We start from the raw sequence: 11777 nt of genomic DNA on the forward strand, positions 1-11777 counted from the left end.
TTAGCTATTTAATAGTTTGGTTATATTTTTATTACAGGAAATAGTCATTCCTTATAAATAGCTATTATTTAAAATGAGGAATAACTATTCATCTCTAAAAGGGTTGTAATAGTTATTCCTTAGTAAATGTAATAATTTCTAACATTAATATATTTCCAAATAAATAAACTTTCCATATCCACCTAACAATTATGGAAATAAAAAATCATCAAAAAATAACTCATCTCTCTAAAATTTAAAATATATTATTTTCTAAGAAATATAATTGTATGAATGAGATATTTCCTAAAATAGATCATAAATTTTATTCTAATATTATAACTCACAACCAAACTAATGAATAGGTTTAGTTATTCCATTACCATTTCTGTTGTAATTCACATTTAGTGTACCAAACGTACCTTGATTTTGAAAATAGGTCATACGTTCTACGATCAATGCAAGTATGCAACCTAACCATTGTTCCTTGCATTGCACAGCCATACGGCTATTTCACTTGTTGCTGCGGCCCTTAAAAGTAGCATGAAATTAATATCATGGAATGAAAAAGGTTCATATAAATAAAAGAATCTTTTCTTTAAAAATATATATATATATATATATTTTGTTTATGAATTGAGTTTTCTATTGATAATTTAGGGTATGTTTGGTACACTGAATGTATATTACATTAGGAATAGTAATCTTTATTACTGGGAATAAATGACATTGTAATAGAATAACTATTACTATTCATAAGTTTGGTTGTTACATATGGAAAGCTTGTAAAAGATGATGTATAAGGAAACTTTATATTTTTAGAAATATATTAATTTTAAAACCTATTATATGCACTAAGTAATAGTTATTACATCCATTTTAAAGAGGAATGACTATTCTTCAATTTAAAAAATAATTATTCCAATGTAATAACTAATCCATGTAATAAAGATGTAACCAAATGATCGAATTGATATTACACATGAATAACTATTTCATTACAGGAACTATTACAGCGTATCAAACGTACCCTTACTAATGGCAAAACACTTGCTTAAAATAGAAAAGTGCTAAAATTACTACAAATTTTATTACAAAAAATTTACAAATTGATGGGGCAATAATATGATTAAAGTTACTTAAATAAAATAATGAGTGATGGTTTGAATTACTTTTTTGAAATTGGTGACACTTTAATTTGTAAAGTTTATGTAAAAAATTCTATAATATCTCTAACAACCAGGAATCAATTCTCAAGGAGTAATGCTCCATTCTCTCATATAAATAATGGACCCTATTGTAATTTTAATCCAAAATTATGTAAGAGAATTGATGCTTACTCTCTTGAGTACTAAAAATTTAGACACTAAAAAAAGAGTTTTTTTTTTTTTTTGGTCTTTATCTTGGCAATGTGTATGGAGATCTGTGACTCTAATTTTATGAAAAGCTTAAAGATCTTCATATAATAATTTAGAGGTTGCAATAGAATAAAAGAGGGGACTATTTAAAACAAAGAAACTAATAATGTAAATCTTATATTGCTAGTACAATGTAAACTAAGAATTTTCCTAGTGTTTAAATGTTTCGTAAAGGATAGTTAATAGTGCCACAAAGTTTCGGATATATAAATCATGAATAGTAAATTATACAGCTTAGTTATAATTTCTTCAATTTTCAACTTTAATCTTATAATTGTTTTCAGCTATTAAAGACCTCTTAAAACTCTTCAGAAAAATTGCCAAACATATGGTAATTTCAATAAAAATAAAAATAAAGGCTTTAACCCCCTTTTAAACACTTTTTACCTTGTCCAACATTAGGATAGGTCGCATAAGATTAGGACTTTAATTTCCTTTTCATATTTAGATTCATCTACTTTGTTAGTCAAATTAGATTAGATAAGATTTGTCAATTTACATATATCATGTTAGATTTAGATCGGATTAGCCAAATCAAATTATAATAATTCGATTTGCCTAATTTGGAAAAATTCATAAGTATTACTTATTTGGCTTAAATATTAGCATTGGCTTATAAATAACAAGTTTCTTGGAGTTGAAATTTGAAAATCTGCATAATACCGAGGTCCATTTCTTGCTTAAGATGAAGTGCTTTTCGCCTTTCGCTTTGTTCATGGTGTTTCTAATAGTTTTTTCAAGTAGTAGTAAGTCAATTATCACTTCCTCTCGTTTTAACAAACGAAGTTCCTTTTTTTTTTCTTTTTTTGCTGAGAACAAACGAAGTTACTTCTAATTTGAAGTTTGGGGTGTAAAATATTTTTCATCTATATATAATCATTGATTACTCAAAAAAAAAAAAAAAAAAAAACATACGTCCTATTTAAATAGTTAAGAATGTTTTAACTGTAAATATGTCACAGTATTTTTTCTTTTCTTTTCCTTCAAAGCTATCCAATTTTTTTTTTTTTTCATTGTGCTTATTTGTCATAGTGGTAGAAAGTATAATTTGTCATTTGGTTGGCACCTCCCTGTCTTTCCATGAGATCCAATGTTCAAAAATATGCTACTTTTATCTATTTAGCTTATTGTGAAATTCACTAAGATTGCATTTGGATACTTGAATTTAGATTTGGATTTGAATTTTAAAGTGAAGAATTTGAAATGCCTTAATTCCAAATCCATAAATATTTACATATGTCATATATATGGATTTCTAAAATTCTATAGGTTTAGAAGTTATTTCAAATTCAAGAATTTTAATGTTTAAAATTCTTAGCAAATTTGCCAAATCCAAATTCTCAACCCTTTGTAAATTATCCAAACAAGATATTTGGATTTTAATCACTCAAATCTGGTCATTCAAACACACCATAATGGTATGGTACATAGACTGCGTAAATCTTCATTTGCTCTATATTTGTGTAGAATTTGAAAACACTAGTGTACATGTCTAATGGGTTTCCATTTTTACTTGGTTTTGAAAACAGGTCCTACGTTCGGACAGGGCCTCTTTGGACCATGCAGAGATTTCATCACTATTGCTGCTCCCTGTACAGATGAGAGATGTGAAGAAGCCTGCACTAGTGCACATAAATCACTTCGTTTTCCCGGTTGCTATCCCGATCTTACCAACACCAAATGCTGTTGCCACTATGGATAAATAATGAGCAAATGAAACTATAAATGAAGCAACTTACGTGGTCATGTTGAAATGAATTTCAGGGAATAAAACAACTTCAAAAAAAATAATTTTATATTTTGTTTGTGCATGGAGTTGTCAGTTGATAATTCTTGATAGCATAGCCCCACTAAAAAATATAAAAAATAAAAAATAAATAAATAAGGAAAATTACTCTCATGGGACATTGATAATTTCTCTCGTATCATTTTGGATCTCACCATTTAAGACCTTTTATTATGTGAATTAAGCACTAACTCGAACACAACCCCCCACTATGCTTCTAAGTTCTAATAACATTAAGCGGTGGACCTCCTAAGCAAACTAAATATTACACTCCTTGATATCAAAATTATGATGAGATTATTCGATGTACTCAATGTACTACTTATTTTTTCTTTTGCATAAAGGTGAATTTTATATGTACGTATCATGTATAAGATTAACATTTGCGTGAAAGGAAGATATAATATACTAGCTAGTATACGTAATAATTTAAGTAAATGAGGACACGAGACCAACCCATTGTCATTAAAAATAATAACAGTACTTAATTTATAGATTTTATTATCATCATCATTATTATTATTATAGAAAAGAAGTAAAAAATGATGGGGTAGAGAGAATCATGACATTTGAAGTGCTTATCTCGTTGAGCCCACACCAATGTTCCAAGTTCCAACTAGTTGAAAAATTACAGTTATGCAAAGGCCACGCAAAGAAAGAAGAAGAATAAAATCATGGGTCTGAAGGATGAGTGATGACATGGGGCATTGGCACCGATAATGGTAGCGGAAAGAATGTTAGGTTGAGAATGATCAAATTCTGAGGCCCATATTTTCCATGAAGTTGTATTTTTTGAGCAAATAAAAGAGAGAATTGACACATACGTAGTTGCAACTTGCATCAACTATCCTTTATAAAAAAAACATTTGCAACAACTATTTTGAAACAATACCAAAAGGGTAGGAAGTAAATTAACACATTAGGTAAACATTAAGAATCAAATTTTCCAAGGACATGTTAAACCAACTAACCCACTTGGCTTGAGCCGACCCACTAGGATTCTTCCCGTTGCTTCTACTCTTTATTTCCATCATTAATCGGTTTTGACCAAATCTAACGACCATACAAGAAGAATTGCAGGGTCAAGATGTTGTTTCTAATTAATTAATAGTAAGTTTTGTTCCCTTTCACTTGATATGATCAAATTAGTATAGGTTGAGCAGAAATCTAATCGATCTAACCCGTGAACACTCCTAGTTTGGAATCAAAGTGCTAATTAAACCTACTTTTAATTATTACTATTATTATTATATTTTGGGAGGTTTTATTATTATTATTATTATTATTTCTCAATTTTGTATTTAAAACGTCACTATAAGTGACTTTTTGTCTCCCGTTCGTGTAAAGTGAAAACTCTCTCTCTAACTCCCGCTCCAAAACATTTATATATAAAAAAAACACTTTTGAAAACACAAACAACGTCGTTTTTTTTTTGGTAAACACAAACAACGTTGTTGCTCAGATTTATCAGAGGTACTCTTACTCTTTTCTCTCTCTCTCTCTCAATATTGTGTAAATTTTTGTTATATGATAGTTGATTAACAAACGCCTGTCATTCTCGTTTTCTGACAGACCAATCGGGTTTTTCAATAACATCTAAAAAAGACTTAAATTTTAGATTTTCTTCACCATTAATAAAAACCCAAATCCCATATTAGTTATGAATCTTATGATAATCATTCTAAATCTAATTCTTTTTTTTTTTTTAAATGTTTCAGACTCGTTTTTAGGGTTTCTCTGCTTTCTATTCCGTGTTTGTTTTGACGGAAAATAGTTTCTTGGGAAAAAAAATTTTCACTTCAAGGGTTTATACTTTATAGAAGTTATAATTTTATTGATTTATGAAGTGGGTTCAGCGAAAGTTTATCTCTTTTTAAATTTTCCTTCTTTAAATGAAAAAATTTACACATTGGGTTTTTTTTTTTTTTTTTTGGGGGGGGGGGGTTGGGGTTGGGGTTGGGGTTTTGGGGGTTTAAGAATTTGTTCTATATTCTAAATTTGTGGTGTGAAAAGTTTCTTTATTAAATTTTAACTTCTCTTGAAAAAAGAAAAAAGAATCCTGTCAAATATATATATTTTCTTGGAAATTGTTATTTTTTAGAATCTGGGTTTAGTTTTCTTCTGAAGAATCAGTTTTTTGTTCAAATGAATTAAAAGGAGAAGGTTTTTCAATTCAACTCCTTGTTTGGTTGCTTGTAATTTAGAAGATTTTCTTTTCTGTTTCCTTTTTGGGTTATGAAATTGGAGCTGGGGGTTAAATGGTAAATATGCACAATATGTGATTGCAGGTATAATGAATATGTAATCTTTGAGCTTATTTCTTTTTAGAATCTGGGTTTAATTTACTTAAAGAGAATTGGTTTTTGCTCAACTAATCAATAGGACAACTGTTATAATGATGCTCAATGTTTGGTGGCATGTAAGATATAGAAGAAAATAATTTTTCTTTTCCTTTTTTGGGTTATGAAATTGGAGCTAGGAATCCAATGGTAAAATATGCATACTACTTGATTGCAGGTATAATGAATGTGTATCTTTGGACTTCTTTATATATATAGAATCTGGTTATGCCCTGTTGTAATGTGACATGGAATGCTAGTATTTTTGTAGTGAAACTTATTGTTGGATGATGTTAGTGTAGGAAACAATAAATTACTTTTGGGGTTAGAATATGAAGCGTAAGCGAGGGCACAAGAAAGGAAAACCAAAAGGGGCTCCTGTGGTGAGTAAGAATGAGGTATCCATAAATTTGGTGAGTGCAAATACAGAAGATAATTCGGGTTTGGATGGTTTTGGGAATGATAACAAATATGAATCTGGAATGGAGGTTGATACACCTTCTTCAACGGGGACTGACCAGCCGTACAATGTTGCAAGTATTAATCCCGATGGTTCCATTGATAAGGCAATGGGAAAGTCAGTTGGGCGTGTGAAAGTGAAACTGAGGACAAGTAAGATGTTGGAATCTCAACATACTTCTTCCGATGCACCCACGCACAGTGACACTGATAAGAGTAGCCAGCAAATGGGTTTTGAAAGGCAAGGTGTAGGTCTGGAGAGAATGGAAGATAGTGCAAACTCATTGCCTATTGGTGTTTCAGGAAATCCAGCTAAGAAAGCTGGGAGTATCAAGATTAAATCGTCGATGATCTTGGGTAATCCAAGTGTTTATCAAAGTGGTGGTAGTGCTGCTGTTGCTCAGGGTGAGAGTCCACACCAGAAAGAGCTAAAGATACCTCATCAGGATGCTCAATTTAGTAAGCAAGAACTTGATGATTGCTTGACGGTATGTTGGATTGTTTAAGATGAATCTTTGTTTAAACTTCTGATTATGCAAACTTTTTAACATCTTGTTGCTATTTTCTTTTTTAAATATCTGCATATGAGCATATTCTTGTCTTCATTTATCCTTCCACAGGTGATAAAGAAGGTAATGAAAATGGATGCAGCAGAACCCTTCAATGTCCCTGTGGATCCTGTAGCTCTGGGAATTCCCGTAAGTATGAATATGCACAAATACGGTATTTAGTTAGGGTCAAACACTAAAATTATTTATAGTCCACAATGGATGGTAATTTCTTAGGTTATACCATCATGTTGTTGTACCCTATCTCTTTTATTTGACTAATAAAATTCTTCCCTTGGGGTGGGTGGTGTTTGTTTGGAACCAGGATTACTTTGATGTCATAGATACACCAATGGATTTTGGAACGATATGTGGCAATCTTGAAAATGGTGTGAAGTATATGAACTCGGAGGATGTTTATAAGGATGTACAGTACATTTGGGAGAACTGCAATAAGTATAACAATAAAGGTGACTATATTTTGGACCTTATGAAGCGGGTGAAGAAGAATTTTATGAAGTATTGGACAGCTGCTGGGTTATACAGTGAACAACAATGGGGAACTAAGGGTGAGACTTCTGTGATTATGCTCTCTTCCAGTTAATTCCTTTCAATTTTCTTCATCAAGCTGAATTTGGTTTGTGCATTTCTTATTCTGTGAGTCTAGTGAATATAGATAAAAATTTGACGAGCAATGCAATTGATGAGTTTTCCTTATCATGTGTGTTATGATTGTGGTCATTGGCAAAAATTCTGCCCTTTTTTTTAAAATATCTTTGCCTTCTCTTGGGTATTCAGGAACTAATTGCCTTGAAATATGTGTTGAATTATGTGCATCCAAATTTCTTGCATGGTCTATCCCTTAATAGTGATCTTAAAGTTGTTGTTCTTAGACTTTTTGGATAAATAGAAGCTTTATTACAAAAAGGGCACACTCAAGTACACAGGAAGCATACAGGAGCATTGTTTAAAAATTGTAGTTTAATATTCACAGAGTCAAGAAAATCAAGTGAGGAAGAAGAAAAACTGTTGGTGATTAAGGCAAAGTGTTTATGACTAGGTTTGCACACACAGCTGATAGGTACTTTTTTCTTGCAGTAAGCCTCTGCTGATTTTTTTATGCATATATGTTCTTGCTGATGCATATGGTATCCGTTTTTCATACTATGTTGTGATGTAGTTATTTGCTTGCCAAGTTAATATGAACTTTAGTGTTATGTATATTGGCGGGTTTCAATTAGCTCAAATGGTAAAGTCTCTTGTCATTAAATAAGAAATCTGGGGTTTGAACCTTGCCTACTGGTGTCTTGGTGTGATAATAATGAGCAATCATCATGGAGCAGATATCATAGATTGAAATTCTATCTATCAAAAAAAAAGTTATGTATATTGAATAACGGCCCACTATGCAATCATCTTGCCTTATTGCTGGTATAAAGATGCCAGCTCTCATTTTCCTGACAGCAGTCTGAGCATTATTTATTTCCATTGTGTTAGGGGCTGAAAGCATTCAAGTGGAGGATGTTTCTGTGTCCAGTCAGGGAAAAGTGCATGTAAAAGGCAGTCAACCAAAGCAGAAGACAGGAAAACGTCATGGGTATTTTTATGCCTATAACTTCTTGTATTTAGTTGCTATTATATTATATGGGAATGCTCCCCAGATACTCCCTCGTCCAAGGGTAAATTTCTATATGGAGTAAGTAGTAAAATAGCAGCATAGAAACATCGTAAATGGAACAATGCAATAAATAATATTTGGGTCTTTTTGACAATTATGGTTGTAGGGCCTGTCTACAGCCAAAATCATCAGCATGGGTATCATATGGTTTATTGAGCGAAAAGCAGAGTTAATGTTAGGATGCACATTTGATAAAGGCTATCATTTCTGGTAGTTTTTAGGTTGTATTTCTGCAAAAGCAAATGAACAGGAATTTCAGATAAGTGATGGAAATTTGAAGGAGTGGAGCACTTTATAATAATTTACAGTCAGCCTAGGTCAAATTGAAAATCAATTGATAACTCATAGCTTTCTACCAAATCATCAACTAACTTAGATACTGAATAACCCAAATAAGACTCAAGGAAAATACTGAATTAGATACTGTTAGTACTTTGTTAATTTATAAAAACCAGAGGAAATTTATTATTGTGTGACGTCTACAATAGGACCCATGGGTTGCCAGCAGGCCCCATATAGGACCTCTTTTTTATGCTTAATGTGGTTTGCACCAGAAGCTTGCCACTTCTTGACAATGGATAGTGTGAGGACAGGAATTTAGTTTTTTTTTTTTTTGTGTATTTTTCCTGTAATTACTTTTTCCTAAAAATTACATGTGTGTGTGTATATATATATATATGTAATTAAAAATGATAATTCAGTAAGGGAACTGGGGATTTACTTCTCTGGATTTTGAGAGTGATTACTTTCATTGTCAAAATACCAAGAAGTGATCCCAATGAGATAACCCCAAGAAGAAGTAAAGGCTCGTGACAAGCACTGTGAAGCATAGCAGGTATCATTGTCATCATTTTTTACAATTGCTTTAAGATGCTTGACAGTGATATCAGGTGCATCTCTGGATGCTCTCATTTGCTTTTTATAGTGAGTTTATAAAAGAGTGGCTTGAAACTTAAGTAGGAGTGTGTGTGTGTGTGTGTGTGTGTCATTGGAATTCTGTGCGGGTGCCTGTGTGCATCATTAGAGTTCTGTGTGTGCTCACATGCACATTGGAGAGTTTTGGCTTATTATTCTTACAAAAATGGTTCAAAACTTTTCTTATATTGTGAAGTTCTCATTTGCAGAAGGCGCCATAAAAATGATTGTTTATGTGCAATATGTGTTCTAAAGCGTCGTAGGAGGGAGCGTGAGGAGAATGCTCGTCTTGCAAAAGGCCATATAGGAGCCACTGATAATAATTATACTGAGGAGACCCAGCAAGAGGTACAATGAGTTTGACTAATGACTTAATCCAACTTTTTCTTGACTGTGATTGGATTTTCACTTTGTAGTCTTGCAAATGTTATGTGTAGGTGTAGAGAAGTTTTTACTTATTACACATACACGCAGTATAGGTATACATATTTTGAAAGGGATCCCAGGAAATAGCAACTTTTGGGGTATCAAATATTTTTGACAGATCTGATATGCTCTTTTATGACTACTAGGTTTTTTATTTTTGAAAAATTTAACAGAGACAACATATATGAAAGTTTTATGTTTTTCTTTTTCTTTTTTTCAATAGATGTATTATTATTATTATTTTAGTTATTGTATAACATTCTGAACTTTTTTTTGGATTGGCTGTTAAAGGATGGTCAACATGTGGAAAGTCCTAGTGCTGAAGATTCATCATCAAATGATGAATCACTAGACCCAGATGCAGATGCTGAGGTACAACAGAAAGTAGATGAGGTTAAATTGGATGTTCCTGAGGAGCAGCATGGTCCTTTGGAGGAGAAGCAAGGGGAGGAGGAAGAGGAGGAAGAAGACGAAGAAGAGGAGGAGGAGGAGGAGGAGGAGGAAGAGAATGAGTTAGAGACTCAAAAGAAACACGAGAATGAAACTCCAGAGCAGCCACAGTTTGGTGATAGATCAGAGGAGGAGCATGAGCGACAGCCTAAGCTAAGAATTGTGGAGAAGTCAGGAGTTGGAGTCCGAGTTGATACTCAGAAAGAGGATATATTAATGAGGCAGGAAGCCAAAACTGCTGCAGCTCAACAACAGAAACATAAGGTATTTTGAATAATCGTTTTGGCATCAATTGTGTGATCTTTAATTTAAATATACATAACAACTTGTTCTGCAAATTCATGATGGAGAATGGCATAGCTTTCCTTCATTTTACCACCAATTTACCTTGCCACTAACCTGTTATTTCAAAAGTACAGAATTAAACTATAAGAGGTATCATCATTAAATCATTTCAATGTTGGTGCATATATATCAGAATGTGCCTTATAATTATTGGGTAATCTTCAAGCTTATCAGGCATGCTTAAAAAATAAAGATGTATTTGCTATTAGCTAAATGTACCTTACATTAATGCTAGATCACCAAATTTCTGTTGTGGGGGGAGGTGTTGTTAAAACACAAAAATTTCACGTAGGATGCAATGGAACTTTCTTCAAGCTATAAACAGACTTGAGCTCAAGATAGACCCAAAGATTTGAATTTTATTTAATTATGTATTTGTTTCATTAACTTACAGTGGACTAGAACTTCATAATTTAGATGCTGAATCTTTTAAATGCTGGACACTTGTATATGCAAGTTTTACTTACAGTTTGATTTTGTCACAGGAATTACAAGAAAAGCACAAAAAATCTAAAGTGTGTAAGAACCTCGAGCTAGAAAATCCCATGCTTTTGGACTTATGCGGAATTCTCTTCCCTGATAACCATAAGTCTGTCTGGAGTGGACCCCATTCACTGAATCAGCATCATCGTTCTGCTCGTACTAGTTCCATCCATGCAGCTATTGCAACTTTCATGAAATAGGTGCTTGTTCTGATGCATGTACATTGGTTGCGTAGATCTGAGGTGTTGTTTTGTTTTCCATTTTACACTCCTAAATATTTTATTGTATAGCTATTACCTAGTACAGGATCAAAGCGAAATTGAAAAACTACTGAATGACATGGATGCCCTTTTTGCAGTGTTTGATGCTGAAGTGTACTTCTCCTTGCACTTACTATAGGATGCATGCTGTGTCAAAGGAGAATGAGCATGCACAGCTGGACGCTTGTTTTAGAATTACTTCTCTCACAAAAGCTGCTGGTCAAATGATTTCAAATGTAGTTGAGAGTCATCAATGTAATGGTTTTCAGGAGTTACTTGGAGGGATATAATGTTACATGTGAGATTTTACATGATCTAGCAAGATTCAAGAATTTGGTTCTTCACCGTGTATCTGCAAATGACAATTCTAACTTGTAAAAGCACATTTTCAGTTTATGTTTTATGATGAGTTAGATTGCAAATGGTTTATGGCAATGCTTGGATCCTGCGCTTTTTCCTAGTCTGTACTTGACAACCAGGCTAACTAATGTCGCTTTTAGAATAGTGTTGTAGTGAAACAGGAGTCATGCATACAGCTTGTACAGTTGTACCTTAGATCAAGGCAAAAAGTATGTCAGCCAATACCTCTATTTAGATGAATGATCTCCCCACGCAAACAGTTTGTAAGCAGAAGCTCTTTGTGCGTGCTAATTCTTCTAACAGTGTCATGTTCACTTTTCATTATAACCCA

At 32.7% G+C, this 11777-nt stretch overlaps 1 protein-coding gene across 3 annotated transcripts; it reads left to right on the top strand.

The window, feature by feature from the left end:
- The first annotated feature begins 4550 nt into the window (after window positions 1-4550).
- LOC115977556 (bromodomain-containing protein 2-like) lies at window positions 4551-11737 on the top strand. 3 transcript variants are annotated; one of them, XM_031099468.1, is made up of 9 exons: window positions 4551-4656; window positions 5825-6469; window positions 6602-6679; window positions 6855-7098; window positions 8027-8126; window positions 9332-9470; window positions 9840-10262; window positions 10829-11068; window positions 11185-11737. In XM_031099468.1, exons 2-8 carry the CDS (start codon window positions 5855-5857, stop codon window positions 11024-11026), a joined length of 1797 nt encoding a protein of 598 aa, XP_030955328.1. In that variant the 5' UTR covers window positions 4551-4656; window positions 5825-5854; the 3' UTR covers window positions 11027-11068; window positions 11185-11737. The 3 variants fall into 3 exon arrangements, with proteins under 3 accessions (XP_030955328.1, XP_030955330.1, XP_030955329.1); XM_031099470.1 differs by having other exon boundaries at window positions 10829-11026; XM_031099469.1 differs by having other exon boundaries at window positions 4560-4656; window positions 5820-6469.
- Window positions 11738-11777: the final 40 nt, after the last annotated feature.

Source organism: Quercus lobata, chromosome 2 (genome assembly GCF_001633185.2).
Source record: "Quercus lobata isolate SW786 chromosome 2, ValleyOak3.0 Primary Assembly, whole genome shotgun sequence".
Taxonomy (NCBI): Eukaryota; Viridiplantae; Streptophyta; class Magnoliopsida; order Fagales; family Fagaceae; genus Quercus; species Quercus lobata.